Source organism: Charadrius vociferus, unplaced genomic scaffold, assembly GCF_000708025.1.
Source record: "Charadrius vociferus isolate BGI_N301 unplaced genomic scaffold, ASM70802v2 scaffold567, whole genome shotgun sequence".
Taxonomy (NCBI): domain Eukaryota; kingdom Metazoa; phylum Chordata; class Aves; order Charadriiformes; family Charadriidae; genus Charadrius; species Charadrius vociferus.
In genome coordinates this window covers 658554-677651 of record NW_009649304.1, presented here as the reverse complement: position 1 = coordinate 677651, position 19098 = coordinate 658554, and the positions used below count along the sequence as shown (strand labels likewise).

Genomic DNA, 19098 nt, shown 5'->3' with positions numbered 1-19098 from the left:
GGCCCTGCAGGCCCCTCTGCTGCCGCAGCGCGGGCCCTCCCCCGGCGTCCCTCCTGCGCCGACCGAGCAGCCCGCGGGTCACACGGCTTCGGAGAAGGGGTCGACGAAGTAATAGCCACCCCCTATTAATTAGCTACTGATGGGCATAATGAAGAGAGGAGGGTCTGCCATCTTTCTGCCGTGGCATCTTTCAGCTCATTGCAGAGGTACCGGCACGCTGAGCAGATCGTTGGCACTAAAGGAGGTGGTTTTCCAGCTGTGCTTTTTTTACAGGCGTACAGGAGAGCTGGGGAGGGACTTTTTACAAGGGCATGGAGTGATAGGACGAGGGGGAATGGCTTCAAACTGCAAGAGGGGAGATTGAGATGAGATATGAGGAAGAAATTTGTCACACTGGGGGTGGTGAGACAGAGGAACAGGTTGCCCCGAGAAGCTGTGGCTGCCCCATCCCTGGAGGTGTTCAAGGCCAGGTTGGACGGGGCTTGGAGCAACCTGGGCTGGGGGGAGGTGGCCCTGACAAGGGCAGGGGGGTGGAATGAGATGGTCTTTAAGGTCCCTTCCAACCCAAACCGTTCCATGATTCTATAATTCTATGATTCTATAGCTGCTTGGCTTAAACATCTGTGTGAATTCAGCTTAAAGCACACCAAGAGGTGGGGATGTAACCCATGTAACCCCCTCCCGTGCCTGGCTGCTGAGCGGTGACATTCGGAAACCTGTGCCCACCATACTTGTTTTCTGTTTTTTTGCATAATCCAGACTGTTCTGCTCATGCTTCCCGTGCATGGTGTACGCGTTGGAGTCAGCACTGCCTTCCCCGTGTGTTTATGTTCCTTTTAATCATCGCTCACCAATGCTGCTGGTGGGCTGGGGGGTGGCAGGGGGTGGCAGGACACCTTGCTGTCACCTTGGTGCAGCTCTGCTGAGGAGCTCGGCAGTGGGGACAGGGTGTCACCGCTGTAGCTGCATTTAGTATATAGGTGAGGATAAAACTTTCTTTCCCCCTGGGGTTTTGTACGTGACGCAACTCAGGTTCTCAGTCAGTGTTCCGACAGCTGAACGTTCGCCATGCAATCATGGGAAATAGTGCGTATCCTTTACATTTCATGAGAACAGCTTTATTTTTTTCTGAGCTGGCCTAAAGCTTGTTAGCTTTAATGTATCTTTCATGGAAGTCTAGTGCAAACTCACGTAAATATCTTTAAAATATTTCTGGCTGCTGTAGTTGCAAGTCTGTAGAAGATAGTGGTGCTGCCTGCAGGTTTTAAGCCTTTGGCTCCTCATAGCTTTTTTAGTTTTTGTATTGAAGTGAGACAGCAAAATCTAAGATCTCTAAACTGTAAGTGAAACATCAGAGTATGTAGATTAGTACTAATGTGTTTATATGTACTAATCTACACAAATTGCTTTCGAAAATTACTACGGATATTGGCAAATACCATAGGAAAAATATGGCATGTATTTTTAGCTTCTCTAAGCAGTACTTTGCTTATTGCCCGAGATGAACTCTTTGCTCCTTTCCTTCTAGGACTGTCCTTTTATAGTGTGTATGACCTATGCCTTCCACACCCCTGACAAACTCTGTTTCATTCTGGACCTGATGAATGGTAAGCAAGACTCACGCAGATGGTGATAGCATTACAGCAGTATTGGCAGGAGGACTTGCTGAGATCATGAGGGCAATGAGGGAAAAATAAACCGAGGTGTGAAGCATCGGCCTGCGAGCAGGAGGGGTAAATTGTTCTAAAGCAGGGAATGTACAGAACAGACAGAAAAACCTCTGATACTCTATAACATTGACATATTTAAATAAAGATATCGAAGGGCCTGCTAGGCTGGAAGCTTAGGAAAATGATGGTCATGTGGAAAAAGGTGTGAGGAGATCAGGGACACACCTTTCAAAATAAAAATAAAAAGGCTACTATAACGAGCTCTGCAAAGAAAAGAGATGGGGGAAGCATTCCTCAACAGAAAGAAATTAAACCTAGAAGCCTTAGCGTAACTCTTGTGAGAACACACAGAGAGAAATTGGCAGAGTTCAGAGAGAGAAGGTACTGCAGTGCTCTTATTTGCTGAGGATGCTCAGCTCTTGTGGGACTTCGACTCCCACCCTGGCTGTGGTCCCGCGGTGAGCACCTAAAGGTGTTGGACGCATCTGCACGTACCGTGTTGCAAAGCTGGAAATTTCGTTGAGAAATAGAGCTCATATTCTGGAAGTAATAGAGACTGGCTTTGGTGTTTTGTGAGTGAAGTTTCTCATTAAATCTAAGCTGTAGCTCAAATTCAAGTAACTGGTTGATTATTTGAAATCTGTGGCTCAATCGGAAACAGTTTCCCATGAGTGTTCACTATTTGATATGTTGATGGTGTGGACTGGCTCACAGAGGGACATTGTGTTGTGCCTGCTCTTTGATTAGGAAAGTGTGAAAACATCCCCAGCATGAATATTTGAGTATTTTGGCCTGTTTGAGGGATATTAGTTGTTTCAGTTCTCCAAAAACCTATCTATACAAAAGCATTTTCCATGCTGTGGAAATCCTTTTCCTGAAGACTGCTGCTGGATTAGTCACTGAATGCAAATGTCTGTGAAGTAAATGTGGAGTTTCAGATTGGTCAAATGTATTTATTAACTTTTTCGGGTATTTTGTCACTGCGTGTACTTGCAGAGTGTGTGTCCGGGGTCCTGTGTGCTCCGCAGGTTATAAGAACATGTAAATGCTATGCTGGTTCCCCCCATATCATGCTGTCTGCCCTTGAGGCAAGATTTTACTGTTCTTTTAATCGCATCTCAATTCTTCTAATTTTAGGAGGAGATTTGCACTACCACCTCTCCCAGCACGGAGTGTTTTCTGAAAAAGAAATGAGGTTTTATGCTACTGAAATCATCCTGGGTTTAGAACACATGCACAATCGCTTTGTTGTATACAGAGACCTAAAGGTAATCATTAACGTAGTGACTGCATTCACACAGGTGGTTGTTAGATAGCAGCAAACAATCCAGAGATACTGATAATTTAAATGAAGTACCTTACCTGAACCCTTTTCTTGGGAAGAATAGAGATTATTTGTTTATCTGTGGCTATTCTTCTTCATAGTTCTAATCTGTGCTATTATCCAGTTTGACTGGCCTGGGAGATGCTTCCTTGCAGTCAAAATAAATCCCGTGCAGTGTTATTTATCTCACTTACCATCGTAGTGATGCTATTAGTTTAGAGAATAGACTGTATTTCTGAGAACCCTGAAGGTGGAGTGTGTGTGATGGGAGACCAGTAGGAAGACAGTTGCTCAGAGGTGTTTCAGTTATGGTTGGGCAGTTGGGGACCTCTCCGAGAGAGGCGTCCCTGAGCCACGTGACAATAAAAGTGGGAAAAAAGTCTGCACAGGGAGTGCGGGGTGCAGATGGCAGGTAAAGGCAGTAAGAGCCCCACACAGACCTTCTGTGAAAGAACCAAAAGCAATGTGGACTTGAGGCCAAAATGGATTTATTCCTTCGTGTGCTTTCCATTTCAAACCTTGCCTGTATTTTCTCTTCTGTTATTCATCAGTATTTCATCATCTCCTCTGGAATTGATGGTAGTGCTCTGCTAGAATGTAGATTTTATCTAGAATGTGTCTGTTACATTGATGTAAAAAAAACAAAAAAACAACAAAAAAAAAGGCAATTACCAATTACCAGAGAGTATTGATGTTTGAGAATGAGTTCTGTGTTCTGAGAATTTGTAGTTCTGTCAGCTGAAAAATACCAAGCGGTAACCTTTCTGTGTCTCTGGGTTTCCAGCCTGCAAATATCTTGTTGGATGAACACGGGCATGTGAGGATATCAGACCTTGGGCTGGCTTGTGATTTTTCCAAAAAGAAGCCACATGCTAGTGTGTAAGTATTACGTATGGGACCTTTGCTGCATATACAGTTATTTCTAAATAAATCCTTTATGTGTCTTTATAATTTAACTTTGTCTAAAGGAAAAGACATAACACTTGTGTGGCATAGGTTCGCTTTGTGACACAGCGACGCTGGATACTCTAATAAGGTTCTTCAGTCTCCTCTTTCTGTTTTCCTGCACAGTTGTAGCAGCTGCTGTGTAGGCATGGCTGGAGGATGACACATTATTTCGAGATGATTCACTGTTCAGAGAAGATAAGAACCTGACTGAGTTAAAGTACCAGATTGTTTTAATTGTCCTAAATGGATAATTAAATATTCTGAAACTGACTAAAAACCAGGATTTATTGTGTCTTTCTCATTCTGGATCTTTGTAGAACTGGAGGCAAATTGTGTTCCTTTCTGCCTCTTGGCAACGGGTCATAACTGGGATCTGAATTTCTTGGATTGTGTGTGGATTCCACATCTCATCTGACACATTTTATTCTTAGGTCCTCCTTTGCCCTGATTTAGGCTCAGAATTTATGCGAAAAGGAAAGCTTTGTCCTGTCATGTCTTAAAAGATTTGCAATTCAGTAGCTTCTTGAAGAAGTTAGTAGGTTCCAGTTACGTCAAGGGTAAAAGCAGTACGTGGTGACTGCTTTCCAGTGGTGACCAGCAGTGACTTCTGGAGGAGGTGTCCCGTTGTTGAACACACAGGTGCTAGCTGGAAGGAGTTTTGTGAAGTGCATCAAGAGAGCGTGATTCAGCTCTGCTCGCCCCGTTTCTGGGGCTGTGGGTAAAGTCTCGCATCGCCCAGGGCTGGAGCCATCTGCCTGGCGTAGCAGGAGCCCTGACTGCGTCCTGATGTCTGTCTTTCCTGTGAACTGAGCAGACAGAGTATGCAACTTTTCCACCTCTCTTTTGTGTTCTACTCTTAGACAGAAGGCTTCCTGCTGCCCCCTGCATTGATTCTGCTAAATCCTGCTGTAGCACGTCAGTTTGCCTAATCATCTCTGTTGTTCTGTTGTTTATGTTTTAAGGTATTTCCTCAGTAGATATATACAAACAGAAAACATGTGTGTGTATGTACAGCCAAAGCAAAAGCAAAATAAAATCATGTTTAAAATTAATTCTCTTTAAATTAGGCTATCTTACTGAGAAAACACTGAGTTGTTTTGGTTTTGGTTTTTTTTTTTTAAAACAATAGTTTTGGTTGTAATCAAGATTTTGTTCCTTTCCACTTTGCAGAGGTACCCATGGATACATGGCTCCAGAGGTGCTCCAGAAGGGAACAGCATACGATAGCAGTGCAGACTGGTTCTCGTTAGGCTGCATGCTTTTCAAACTTCTGAGAGGGTGAGTAAAGTTTTATGTCCCGTGTGCTTTTTGTTTTTTTTAGCCTGGGCCTTGTCGTCTGTCGCTTGAAACACTGGTATGTAATGTATTACATATTACCTAAAATGATATCTTCCTGCCATCTCTGCAACTTGGACCACATCTGCACGTGAGACTAAACCAGGCTTTTTTGCTTCCAAAACAAACAAAAGCCAAGCCCTGCTTCCTTCAGTGGGTACAGGTGTGGGGCAGTGAGGAAGGTGGATGCTCTGTCTGCTCTTTTAATTCTACTGGTAGGCAATTTAATCATCTCTTGGCAAGTGATAGTGTTTTAAATGATATGATGTTATTCATTGCTTAAATACACTAGCAGCCCTGTTTAATTTGGGCTTCAGTTTAGCGCTTAAGACATGCTGTTATGGTGAAACTCTGCTGCACTGTTCCCTTTTCACACGATACTCAGTCTTCCCGTCTGTAGTGTTTGGGTAAGTTATAATGCGTGGATACTTCCATTTGCTGAATCTGGCCTGTGACCGTATTGGTGTACAAAAGTATATGATAATTACAGTTTTGTCAACTATTACCTTCTCAGTAAACTTATGTGGCTATGTAGAATTTATTAAGACTGTGGGATTTATCTGAACAGTCAGTAAGCACTGATTGGCAAGTGTTTGTTGAAAATAGCATCCTCAGTGTTAATGGCAAGACAGAAAAAATCTTCTAAGCTTTTCAGAATGCTTCTCTGTAAAGATTAGTCATTGGTTAAATCATCCTGTGTCCTTGCACATAATTAATTATAAGCTCTTACCCCTTTCCCAGACACTGTACAAAAGAAGGTAAGTGTGTGTCTTCTGAACTGAGTATAAGCTCTATCAATTTAACATTTTTCACCAAGTAGACTAAATGTAAGCATGGAAATAAAGACAGAAATGCTGTTAAAATTGCAAGGGAAAAAAAAAAAAAAAGTATTTTTAAGTATGGACAGCATCATGCAGCTGGGAGCAGTACTGGGAGCAGTACTTACTCTGTCTCTGAACACTCATTGTGGAATTCTGTAGGCAGCAAAACACCTAATGGTTTGGGGTTGCTGGGAGGAGAGAGGAGAGTGTCTTTCACACGCAGGACCACTGTGATCTCCTCGTCTTTTCTTCCGAGCCCTTTTTCTTCTGAGTCACTTGGGCACAGAGCATTAGGGCACGCGACTGACTCTGGCGTGGTTCTTCGTTCACAGGATTGAAGTTGTGTGATGAAACAATTAGCTCCCAGGGGCAGACAGTCCCATTTACCACAGAAACTTGGACTTGTGAGGAGATCTCAGTCTTTTGGGGCCGTGATTTTTCCTGACAGAGATGTGCGGGGTGGGATCGGTGGTCGGCCAGAAGCCAAAGCATTATTCATTGTGAACTATCCTTCCTCATCTGTTCTGAAGCCAATTAAACAACTCACACACCAAAACAAGGGTTGGGCACATGGTGCCATTTCTTGGCGTTTTGTAAATTTAGTCTGGCATAAAATCTGCCCATAAGTCCCCAGTGAATCATTTGCTTCCCTGATCTACGCAGAGCTTCATTGTCAAAGTACATGAGGCTGTATGTCAGCCATTTACTCTGCCTTCTTACCTGTCGTGCTTAAAAACAAAAATGAAAGTCCTGCTCTGTCCATTACATCCATTCATCAGAAATGTTTTTGAGGATAAAAAGGAAATAACTCTCGAGTAGCAGGTCCCCAGCTGAAATAGGCTGGTACACGCTGCCCCGTGGCAAGACAAAATGCTTTATAATAGCTAATCGATGTATTGATAAGTAAAGAACATTTTAATTTTGAAAAATGTCATTCCCTCGAGGTCTTGAAGAAAACTAAGAAACAGGGAATATGTCCTAAATCTAATTAAAAAATCTCATACTAAAATGTTTCTGCTTGCTTTCATGCTGTTGTTTAAGTACTTCATGGTAAATCTGTGATATTCTAAGGTCTTCTGTAGCTAAAAGGAAAAATTCAAACTCAGAATTATAAAGCAGGAAAGGGATAAAGATGATAATTTACCAGATATCATCAAATTTCTTCCCAGTCACTAATGTTGTGGTATCTGTGATTATCTTCTGTTTCATCTGCTTACTTTAAGATCTTGCCTCATTCTTCCCATAGAGATGAGTGGTAAGTTCTGTAGGTCATGCTCAGTTTCCGCATATAGATCAATGTTTTTAAATATCTGTGTCGTGATAGCTCTTCAGGGTTTTCTTGTTAGATAAACTGTTCCGGGTTTTGGGAGAACAGATGTAATTGGGAAGGCGTTTGAAGCACCGTCTTTAAGGACAGATCAGGGCATTTAAGACAAAACTAACCCTCTGCATGCCTGTAAATGGAGTAACTAGATCAGATTTCCCTGTGTTTGATAATCCGCGGGGATATCTGCGTGTAGTCTTTAAAGAAGTTGAATGGTTGCTTTTCTCTGAATTTGATTTTGATGTGCACCGCATGCAGTTGTACTGAAAACAGAAACAATGAACTTTCTTGCAAAGTGGTGCAGCTCTCTGTAGTAAGAAAAGAAACCAAAGTTGTAAGAGATCAAACATTGATATTTTTGAGGTAGCCAGTAGCATGCTAGTGTGTGAAGTCTCATTTATCATTTAAATGCTAAATATTTTACTACTTGTTTTATTGTTCTGCAGGACAGGCTTGATGAGGTGCAATAATGGGACTAAAAGGATGCTGCGCTCTTTCCTGGGGTTGCCACAGCTGAAATAACCTGATATGTTATGGCTTTACATTTACCAGTGCATTTTCTTATTTCTACAGTCACAGTCCTTTCAGACAGCACAAAACCAAAGATAAGCATGAGATCGACCGGATGACACTCACCGTGGTAAGGGTCCTGGTGACAGTTGCAGTTACATTCCTCTTGTTTAGTAAACTCCCATTTCCTCTAAAAGCCGGAACTTTAAAGCCTGCTTTATGAGAAAGCTGTATTTACACAGGGAGGAGTTGTTTACAAAGACTCTCAAAGAAAAGCTACTCTCCTATGTGGGGACAGCAGATCACACTTCTTCTGTAACTAAATGTCTCTCTTTTTATTTCTTTTTTTCATAGAACGTGGAGCTACCAGATTCATTTTCTCCTGAACTGAAGTCCCTTTTGGAAGGGCTCCTGCAGCGGGATGTTAGCAAGAGACTTGGATGCCAAGGAAGAAGGTAGGTGTTGTCTTCTCCTTGGACCACTGCCTTTAAAAATTTCCACTTCTCTGTAAATGAATCAATTCATTTCAAGTAAAAACCTGCTTCCTGTTGTGATGAGTTTAATTTTGGAAAGAGAACATTAAAAAGTGCTGTTGCATGGAATTACATTTCATCTTTCTTTGGTTTGGACAAATTTTTGGACAATTTCTGTCATTAAAGACTTCCTCTGCGTTCTCTGCAGTCACGCTTACATTGGATGGTGTTCATACTTTTCATCCCTGGGGTGGTGTTATGTTTTTGCCTGATCTGTTTTGGCATGAAGTCATATTCCTTGATTCAGACATATTGATAGCTAAAATTCATTGCTTGTTTTGTAGCTGTAACGGCACACACAAAAAACCCCAACCCAAAACCCACCAAGCACAGAAAGCTGTGAATATTTGCTTCTTTTCGGGCTGCCTCTCTTGCCGGATGTACCTGTGTCAGTTCATGGTTCTACAGAAAAGCGCATTTATTGTTTATTGACTACAAAACACTACTTGCTCCTGCCAGGCTTACCTTGCTTATAGCTGTTAATGGAAATTGTTGTTAGCACCTATTTAAAAAGCCAGCGTGTGCCTCCTGTGGGACTAGGAGAACTGTGAGAGGAGTAAATAACTCTTGAGAAACCGTTGACAATGTGTGGTAACAGTTAACTGATAGTCACACCTGAGACTGGGGCTGGCTCTAATTCCAGTGAGAGATTCAGAGGGTTTTTTATCACGGAACCTTCTATGATAATGACCTGAGGTTGCTTTTCAGCCTTGGGCCTGTCAAGAGTAGTTGCTTAGTTTGCCATAACATATATATATTACCAAATGGAGTGGAGTAAGCTTGTTACATCCGAGTAGTGTATGGCATCTGACACCGGGCGAGTAGGGTTTGTTGTTTGAAATGATGGAATACCTCAGCAAAGCAGGAGCGATTGCTTGCCAGACCTACAGTGCTATTTCCAGTGTTTCCACATGAAAGGCTTCTCTTCTGTTGTTTGCTTAGGAAGACTATTCCGCCCCCCCCCTTGAAAAAAAGAGCATTTTACTGATGTTTTCAAGTGATAGAAATGTGACCTTTGAAGGCTTTGTATGTCTCAAATACATTTGAAAAGCCCCTTCATTTTGTTGACTTCAGTTACTTTTATTTTGCAGTGCACAAGAAGTAAAAGAACATCCTTTCTTCAAAGGCATTGATTGGCAGCAAGTCTACTTACAGAAGGTAAAGGATTAAGATAGTAACCTTGGCTCTCTGGTAAAGCAGTAAAAGGAAAATAAGTCTAAACAGGTAACGGACAGAAAACTTCAGGGTTCCAGTCCCCAGCACACGTACTCATTTGCATGACTATGTGGAGGATTATTCATGAAAACCACTGTATATTCATTACTACAAAGTCTTCCTGATCAGTACCACTGAGTTACTACTTTTTCAGGGTCAAATTAGTTCATGGTTTCTTCTGTGTAGCTGTCTCTAAGCTGTAGGGTTTTTTCCCCGAATTTTTGGGGGACTGTTTAATAAGGGAGTGGAGAACGTCTTTGCACAGAAGTTTAGTTTCAAGGCACATACTTTTGCACAGTCATGTGGAATTTGTGCAAAACATAAAAAGGCTGTATATATCTATAGAATGGATTTAAATAATGTCCATTAATTTGTCTTTAATTACGCCGCTTTTAATTTCTAGTACCCTCCACCACTGATTCCTCCCCGGGGAGAAGTAAATGCAGCAGATGCTTTTGATATTGGGTCGTTTGATGAAGAGGACACTAAAGGCATTAAGGTACACAACTTTAAAGGATTGGTAGAGGATGGCCCCGGGAGTGCTGCGCTTCACTTCGCCTGTGTACACGCCATTCCTTCGCTTCAGGGGCTACTGACTGTGCAAGGAATTGCTTTCTTGGAAACTTAATCCGTGCTGTTACGAAAGAGGTTGCTTGGGCTGGTTGGCTGGTGTGCTGTTGCTTGCCAAGTCCTTATGTTTTATTTTTTCAATTGACTGAAATCTACTTTCCTATCAAAAGATTTATAAGATAAAGCAAATATTTCAAATGATCAGACAACTTTTGGGCGGTCCTCAGATTTTCAAGAATACTTAATGGTTTGTAGTTTTAAAAACTGTGATTTGTTTGTGGTGAACTAAAAAAGTGAACTAAACCTTAATTTAATAGTTACCTCATGGTCAGAGAGTGCGGTGGAAGCGCAACTTCCTTCAGTCTCAGCGACTGTGTAAGTTAGAAAAGTGATAAAAGAAACTTTCAGGGTCTGGTATTATCCACAGTCTAATGAAAACAATGTGAAGGAAAAAATGAGAAGTGGAAGCGGCTGGCCTGTTTCTGCCTGGCGTGGGGGCGCTGTGATGTACCCTGTGTGTTCACCCCCTCTGCTGAAGCCTCCCTGGTGCTCTGAGGCAGGAGGTGAGGCGGGGCTTGGCTTGGGTCCCTCCTCTTCACCGATTCACCTACTGTCTCAAAGCACCAGAGTTTTATCATACCACCAAATTTTTATCATACATTTCTTCAGTAGATCAAACTGTATTCTTGTTACTACAGAAGTGAGTCAGGAGAGAAACTAATTGCTCTAAACTTTATAAGCAACAAAACATGTTAAGTACTCACTGTGCCTAAAAAGGAACTTGTCTGTCAGTGTCACCTGCTGTAATTGCAGAAGTTGGCACAGAAAAGATTTTACGTGTTTAAAGAGAAATGCAGAGAACCCAAGATGTTCCTTATCCCAGAAAACTCCAGGTCTTCAGCATCGGTGTTAGTCTAACAGGATTCCAGTTACCTGCGGTTCTGGAATGCCAGAATTCGGAGGGACATTTTTCAAGGAGAAACAGGTGGTCTTTTTATTTATTGAGGGGATCAGATATTCTCAGCAAGGCCTCTAAATCGTATAGCCAGATCACCTGCACGTAATCTTTGTTCAGGCTGCCTATAAGATAAATTTATTCCCAGTCATGAGTCAGTGAGGGATATCATGTACAGCTTTGCTCTGCACTTTCACTGGGATGTCACAGTCTTTTAGAAGGGGCTGAATAATTCGTGCCTCTGAGTCAGCTGCAGTCGGAGCTTCCATTAAGGTGTCAGGAGCCGTCTCTGCCCATGAGGATGCCAGCTTTGAGTGCCTTGCTCCCCTCCGTTGCCCCTGCGGATTATATTTATACTGCAGAGTGTCCTGTGACACCGAGCAGAACACGTGTTCTTTGGGGTTACAAACTGGAAAGCCAACAGCGGATGCCCGTGGCTTTCCCCTCTCACTCGGGTGCCGTAAGGAGGCCCTGTAAGCCGCTTAGCAGAACTGCAGAGAAGTCTTCTGGCTTCAGATCCAGCCTGTATTTTCCTGCTGTGATAAGGCTGTGGACCTCTGGAAGGGAGAAGAGCATCTGCTCTGGGAGCATCTGGCCTGGCTGCAGAAGGAGAATTGAGCAAGGCTTTCCTATGCCGCTCCTGCAGAGCGGAGTGCCTGCGTGCCCTTTGGGTGGGATCTGCCTTGCTGGTGCTCTGCGGGGCCGGCAGCGTGGGCTCGTGCCCTTACTGCGCTCTTAACCCGGCAGAGGATGCCTCTGGCTTGCTCTCGGAAGGAAAGGTCTAGTTTCTCTGCTGATAGACAGACAGAAACTGAGGCAGCTGAGGAGTAGCCATGGAGAGTTTAAGCCGATCCCCAAATGAAAACCTTTAAAAATTTTATAGGGAAAACATTGATCACCTTTAATAATTTTATGGGGAAAATATTGACCTCTTTTTGTATGGCATCAAAGGGCCTTGTGGCCAAACCCAGGACATGGCTGTGTCAAGCAACAAACAGTCCTCCCTGAAGATCAGGCATTTTAGTTTCCTTCACTGCAGTTCAATTTAAGTACTGTAGTTAAGGATCTGGGGAGAAAAGAATCTATATGACAGGAAAATTGAGGTCTGCAGCATGCACTGCTGAATTTTGAAGGTTAATTATTAAGAATGTAAAATTAAGCTGTGGAAGCATTTTTGTGTAAAAGGTATCTGTTTATTCGTAGAATTTTTGTGCTGAGAAAGTGCTCAATGCAATTAGACATTTTGTTAACATTGATTATGCAACAAAGTTAAGAATACCGCTGCTTACATTTAAGTAATTACTTAAATGGAAAGTCTAGAGAACATTATGGGACAATGTTGAGTATGGCTTTTAGAGCTATTAAACTAAAGGAGTTTTGAGCAGGTCACCTGTTCTCTGTATATAAATGAGTATCTTTGCTTAAATTACTGTCTGTGTTTTCTCTTGTTTGCACCCGTTTGTTCTGGTAAGATTAGAGTTACGTACGTCTTTTAAACTAATGCTGTTATATGGGTAACTATTAAGTATTGGGGATAAGAATAGTAAAAGTTATTAAAATGTTGGGGTTTTGTCTTGTTTTTCTCTTGCAAGTTGCTTGACAGTGACCAGGAATTATATAAGAACTTCCCTCTGGTAATATCGGAGCGTTGGCAGCAAGAAGTAGCAGAAACTGTTTATGACGCAGTAAATGCAGACACAGATAAAATTGAGGCCAGAAAAAGGGCTAAAAATAAGCAGCTTGGCCACGAGGAAGGTAATCTGTCAAATACACTTCTCTCCATCTTTTGCTGCTAGATTGTAATTCAAGTGTTCGAAGTTTCACACAACAGACTCTCATATTACTGTCATTCATCAGTAATTGTTCAAATTCATTTAGTCAGTATCGTGTTTCTTAAGACATTTCTTAATGTTTTGAAATGCTGTATGATGCCATAATGTTTTGGAAAATCTTTTGTACTCTCTTTTAAAGATTATCCTGTACAGCCTTTCATCGTTTTTGTTTATGGTGTATGCTCAGAAAAAGAGTATGTGGGATTTGATTTCATGAGCGAGGAGCCGGGAAAGAAAACGGGAGGTTCTCTGCAGCAAACTTCACTTGTTTGCACGAGGATGGTGCATGGCAAACTCTGAGCTTTGGGTAGCAATGTACAGTTCTTTCAATAGCTTATGAGATACTTCTTTAAGAACCAAATTCTGTTCTTGGTTACTCCACTGCAGCCACATCAGCTCGTGGAATTAAGGCAGAATGGGCTGTGGGTGTGCCTGGGCACACAGAAGCACCGTTGCAAGCCGGGGGGGGCACCTCGAGTCACTCCGTGTTCAGGACTCCGTCCTTCCTCAACGTGGCACGTCTGCAGAATGCTTTTAGGCGGTACCTTGTTTTGCATCCTCATGTTTCCTCTTCTTCTAGATTACGCGCTTGGGAAGGACTGCATTATGCATGGATACATGCTGAAATTGGGGAACCCGTTCTTGACTCAGTGGCAACGGCGTTACTTTTACCTCTTCCCAAACCGACTTGAATGGCGAGGAGAAGGCGAGTCACGGGTGAGTGGGGTTACTCTGGAGAGCGGCAGCTTCCGAGGGCGGGAAAGGCAGGTGGATTTGGAGGGAAGTCTGGCAGCTCGGACTCAGGCGTACCCCCCGTGGAAGTAGAGTTTTGTCTGAGTAAATGACCAGTGGATTTGAGTAACTTCTCCTGAGTATCGCTTTAGTTAATGGGTAGCTACACTGCACTGAGGAAACATAAAGTCTTGAGAAACCTGTTTACTTTGTTTTGTTATGTTTGTAAAGGAATTTGGTAGTTCATGGTGTCGTTTTTCGTTTAGGACTTCTGGACTATTTATACAAAAAAACATAAACTGGTAAGGTCATAGATGCTATAGCATTTTATCGCAAAGAAAATGCTATAGTAACTTTAGTTGAGTCCAGCTGTGATCATGTGGTAGGCGGACCATTTGTATATTTAGTTAAGTAAGGTTTTGGAATTCCGAAACATTATTCTCCTCTTCCAGTCTATAGGGAAAGCTTTTCTGCAGACTGTTGTAAATATTTGCTCCTTTGTAAGTGTATAGTGCTTAAATAGTCCCTTTCAGCTCTTTGAAATAGTCAGTAAGATTGTCCTTTTTTTTTTTTTGACAGCAGTAATACTTAGAAAAAAAATAAAATTATATGCGACTCTCTTGAGGGAAAATAGCGAATATTTTGTTTGTAGGCACACCTATTTGTAGATTCTTATTTCATGCTGTCATTACTGGCTTTCTTAGCTTATATTTCATTGTCTCTGTTGAAGCAACCAAGCCCCTTGCTAAATCTCTCTCTTACCTTATAATCTATCTTTAGTTGATGACCCAATCTTCAGAAATGAAGAAATGTTTGTGTCATGACTGTGATGTTCATAACTTGATTTATGTGGGTAGTCCAGAAAAATTAGATAGTGGCTTGGTTTGGTGGGCAACAGATTTCTTTTGAATCATCCCTCTGCTTTATTTTTGCAAATGCTGCAGCAAAACCTGCTGACGATGGAACAAATAGTATCTGTTGAAGAAACGCAAATTAAAGATAAGAAGTGCATCTTACTGAGAATTAAAGGCGGAAAACAGTTTGTCCTACAGTGTGAGGTGAGACGCTTGTTTTTCAATAACTGTTAATCAGATTGTTTTGCATATGATGAAACGATTGAAAAGTTTTTCAGGTCCTCCCATTATGTGTTGACGAAGCGTGCTTTACGAAGCAAAGCTCAACCTAGGCAAAACTGGGAAGTTGTTATCACTCTTGCCTTTGGAATGCAGGAAACCTGCAGCTATGCCAGTTTCTGTCGTGGATTTCAATGGTGTTTGGGCCAAAATGAGTTCAGTTTGATAAGTAGCTACAGCCTTCAAACCTTCTCAAGCCACGTGGGCTTCGGAGGCCTTGTTGGTCCATGTCTCCCTGTGGTTAGTTCCTGGTAGCGATGTGTTGGCGAGGGAGGAAGTACACAAGTCCTCAAAACATCTTGACCGCCTGTAGTTGCTGCTGACTTGCCTGGCTTCGGCAGGGTGATGGAGAAGCAAAGGGCTGCACATTTTCGATATCCAAAGTTACTTATTCCTTCGGAAAATTAAAATAAGTTGCTTAAAAGTGCTGTCTGAGAGAGAAGACGCTATTGGCAGTTTACTATGAAGTGCCAAACTACTTCTGTATCTCTTTCAGAGTGACCCAGAATTTGTTCAGTGGAAAAAAGAGCTGACAGAAGCTTTCACTGAGGCACAGAGGTTGCTGCGTCGGGCTCCAAAGTTTCTCAATAAATCTCGCTCAACAGTTGTAGAGCTTTCAAAACCACCACTCAGCCACAGGAATAGCAATGGGCTGTAGGAGAAACAGAGAACAAAGTTCACTTAGGGACAGCTGCTTTGTGAACTTGTTGAGTTTCACAGAATCCTTATGAATTACTTTGTGCAATCCTGGACGCGGGATATGCTTAGAAGAGGAAGAATTAGATGTTTACAGCGTGGGATAATGTCAGAACTCTGTCTCTGGAGGTTGTAAAGACTGGAACAATGGCAAGTGAATTCATGCTCCCGGCAGCGGTGGAAATCACCGAGCGTAGAGGCTGGATGTTGCTCCCATGCATTCCTTCACCCTGGCGGTGTCTAAAACGTGGTCCGTTACTCTAGAACTACTGATGGAAGGAAGATCCTGTTTTCTCTGCAATACCCTTGTTTGGTGCGTACCGAGCCGGGAGGCTGAACCGGTTACTGCTGGCTGGGATGACACTTCGTGTGCGATACCGACAAACCCCTCAACTGTGGAAGGAGCTGCAGACTTGCCATGTTGGATAACCTTTAATCTGTCGTGTTGCCATGTTCTTTCCGACCATTACTGCTGACTTTATAATACCCTTTCTCCATACTGCTGATGATCAACAGTGTGACTCTTATGCACTTCAAAGTACTGAATTCTAACTGTCCTGTGGTTTAAATGTTATTGCTACTTCATGGAAACATTGAACTCAAATTATTCACTTGGTTTGTTGTACTCACTAATAGTAGCTACCACCGGTTTGCTTCTTCTACGTATATGCAGTACTATAACTGACACAATAGAGTAATAATTGGTGAAGAGGAATTTATGGTAGCTTCATCTAGTGCTCTGTTGTACAAATTGACTATTTTAGCACAGTTTTTAAAGAGCAGATTCCTTTTGACAAGTTTACAGTGAACATAAAGACAGTTCTTTTCCATTTCAGGTCAACTGCACTTTTTAAAAATTAAAAAGAAATTATTCAAATCCAATGCATTCTAGTGCATGTGCTGGGTTCAAATGTCTGGGTACCTCGGTACGTACTCTGGATCACTCTTCAGTTACGAAACTTGTGGATCCTTCTCTGTTGTACACAAAAACATTAAGCAGGTGTGTTCTCATAGCGTAGATATCCCGGACTTTCACTGTAGCTCAGCTCAGGAGGTTCGTGCGCACGTCCCGTGGCTCTGCTGGCAAAAGGATTTTCAGTTTTCTTTTCTGGGGAGTTCAAACTGGCCACATGCAAAACAGGCTGAGAATACTGAGGATGGAACTGACAGAATGAGCCGATCAAATGCCAGATTTATATTAATTCTACTTGAGACAGCAGTCAAGTCATGTGGAAACTCTTGCTAAAGTAAAGATAGAATCTCTTAATTGTTAGACAACTTTAAGCATGTGAAGTCAGCCTTTCCCTGGGTATTGTGATGTTTTGTAAGAGGTAGGTCAGGGCTTAATTTAAGCTGTTTTTCTGTTTCAGTAGACACCTCCAAGAACATTTTCTGCCTAATTATGGTGGTACAACTCTCATCATCCCTAAAGACGATGGGAATTGCATCTCCGTAAATGGGAGCAGAAGTTGCACCAACAGCTTCCTCCGTCCACCTGGCGCGCGCGGGTTCTCTAGCTGTGTTGCTGACAGATAACCGCAGAGTTCTGGACCTGTTTCCTTGTGGAAAAGTACCAATTGGCAAAAATAGGAGAATTATTTTGAAAGTATTTGTTTATCCTGAACATACTTGTAATAAAATTGGATGTATTTGCTTCTAGAAATGGGAGTGGCTTAACTCTGCCTCACCTGTGCTTTCACACGTGTGCGAACTCGGTCTTATCAGCTCATGCAGCATAAAAGGAAAAATGCGTTTTGGAAGCTACACTGTGTGAGTCAGACGTTATCTTTTAATGATTTTTTTTCCCTATTTATTTTTGAATTTACTCTGTAAAAAGAGTACCAGCTTCTCTGTCGTTCTTGCTGGTGAGCGATGTTTAGCATCTCAGCATCCTCTGTAAGGAGCAGTTGTGGTATTTACTGAGGTGTGGCACAGAAAATGGCTCATCTTACTGGTGCTGCCAGTGCACTGGGTGTTGTTAAGCTTCTCCTACAATGCCATGCGATGCTTGTACTTTTCTTCTGGATTTGAAAAAAACCCTGAGATTGTGATAAAACGCCTTCTTAGTTCTCATGCCTCTTGTTCGTACTTTCTTAGTTCATTATCAGTTCCATTCTTCTCTCTTAGTCGTTTTCCGCAGTCGCTTTTTACGCTAAATCCTTCTTGGCAGAGTTTTGCGGTTTCCGATGCAGCAGTACTGTAGGTTCTGGACACCGGTGTCTGTGAGGAGGAGAGGGACAGATCTGCAGCTGGGAAATTGTGCCTCAAAACCATAGATATTATATGAAACGAAGGCTGTGTATTGATGTACGGAAATATGCGTATTTTGAAGCGTAACGGACTTGGGGTGTCCCTAGAACACGCGCGTTAGCATGGTCCTTATTGCCTTGTCCGGGTACACGGCAGCTGAGCTGCGCCGTCGGTCAGCACCGCTCGCCAGGGTCAGATGGAAGCGGAATAGTAAAAGATTTGGTTTTCTTTAGTCGACTGATTTATCGACGATTTATAAAAGCTTTGTATTTGTGACTCACGTATGACTGTGCGGTTGGGAGAGAGGGAGAGATGACTGTAGCGAAAAACTCGCGTACGCGTGGGGGAAGTTGGGATCCCAGTAACAAGTGGGGTTCTGTGCGGAAGGGACTGGATCTGCTGGTGTGGAGGGCGAACTGGAATTCCACCCTGCAAAGCAAAATATTAGATACAGCTCTGAACTGATCGTTCCTGGTTTAGGTACCAAATTCTCTGAAGTTTTTTCTTGGACAAAGGTGTTATGGTGTTATTTTCCATGAGGGTCTCAGCTGTATGTGTAGAAGATCTTGTTGAACGCAGAGAACGTAAGGCATGGCGTTGTCTTTTACGCACTGTGACCACATTTGTAGGACTTTTTTGACTTTCTTTTTTTTCCTTTTTTTTCCTTTTTTTTTTCCTTTCTTTTAAATGTTCAGGGAAGTAAAGATAAAAGAAACGAGAGTGTCAGGCATCAACATAGCTGAGTTTATGATTAACCACAGATTTTTAAACAAATTATCTGGAAGCCCTTTAAAGCAAAATCAGCCGTACTGAAGAATTAAGCATGTGCGGGAATTGTTTCTTATATTTCAAACTAGAGAATTACACGCCAGATAGAGCCGCGTTAATCACTCCCTTGCCGCATCCACATGCTTTCAGCGCTGCAGGGATTATTTTCTAATTCTTCTTTGTCTCTGACGTACAGGCTGACAAACGCAGTAAGACGAGATGCTGGAAAGCAAGCGCGAGTGCCGTGGTGGTAGAGGGCTGTGTCGTTTCCGCGGGAGCTGGGCGCGGGGGGTCGCAGGGGCCTTTCGGAGAGCTGCGGCTGCGTGCTGGGCGCGCGCCGAGGGAGGGTGGCATCTTTCGTACGGGGGAGTTGCCGTAAATTAACGTCTCACTTCAAGAACAGGGGGACAGCAAGTTCTAGCCAAAATCAGACTTTACGAGTTGAAATTTAAGTGCAGGAGAAGCAGAGCACCCGTTATTCC

At 42.7% G+C, this 19098-nt stretch overlaps 2 protein-coding genes across 2 annotated transcripts in view; both read left to right on the top strand.

The window, feature by feature from the left end:
• Positions 1-16462, top strand: part of ADRBK2 (adrenergic, beta, receptor kinase 2) — a 57768-nt gene extending 41306 nt beyond the window's left edge. Inside the window, exons 10-21 of the mRNA XM_009889169.1 lie at positions 1529-1607; positions 2808-2938; positions 3779-3873; positions 5113-5220; positions 7996-8062; positions 8287-8387; positions 9557-9623; positions 10084-10179; positions 12798-12960; positions 13618-13754; positions 14714-14827; positions 15399-16462. Of these exons, the coding sequence (XP_009887471.1) occupies positions 1529-1607; positions 2808-2938; positions 3779-3873; positions 5113-5220; positions 7996-8062; positions 8287-8387; positions 9557-9623; positions 10084-10179; positions 12798-12960; positions 13618-13754; positions 14714-14827; positions 15399-15560 (1320 nt within the window). The 3' untranslated portion in view covers positions 15561-16462. The remainder of the gene's footprint in view (positions 1-1528; positions 1608-2807; positions 2939-3778; positions 3874-5112; positions 5221-7995; positions 8063-8286; positions 8388-9556; positions 9624-10083; positions 10180-12797; positions 12961-13617; positions 13755-14713; positions 14828-15398) is intronic.
• Positions 1-19098, top strand: part of LOC104290097 (beta-crystallin B3-like) — a 369903-nt gene that overhangs the window by 91687 nt on the left and 259118 nt on the right. The window lies entirely within an intron of this gene.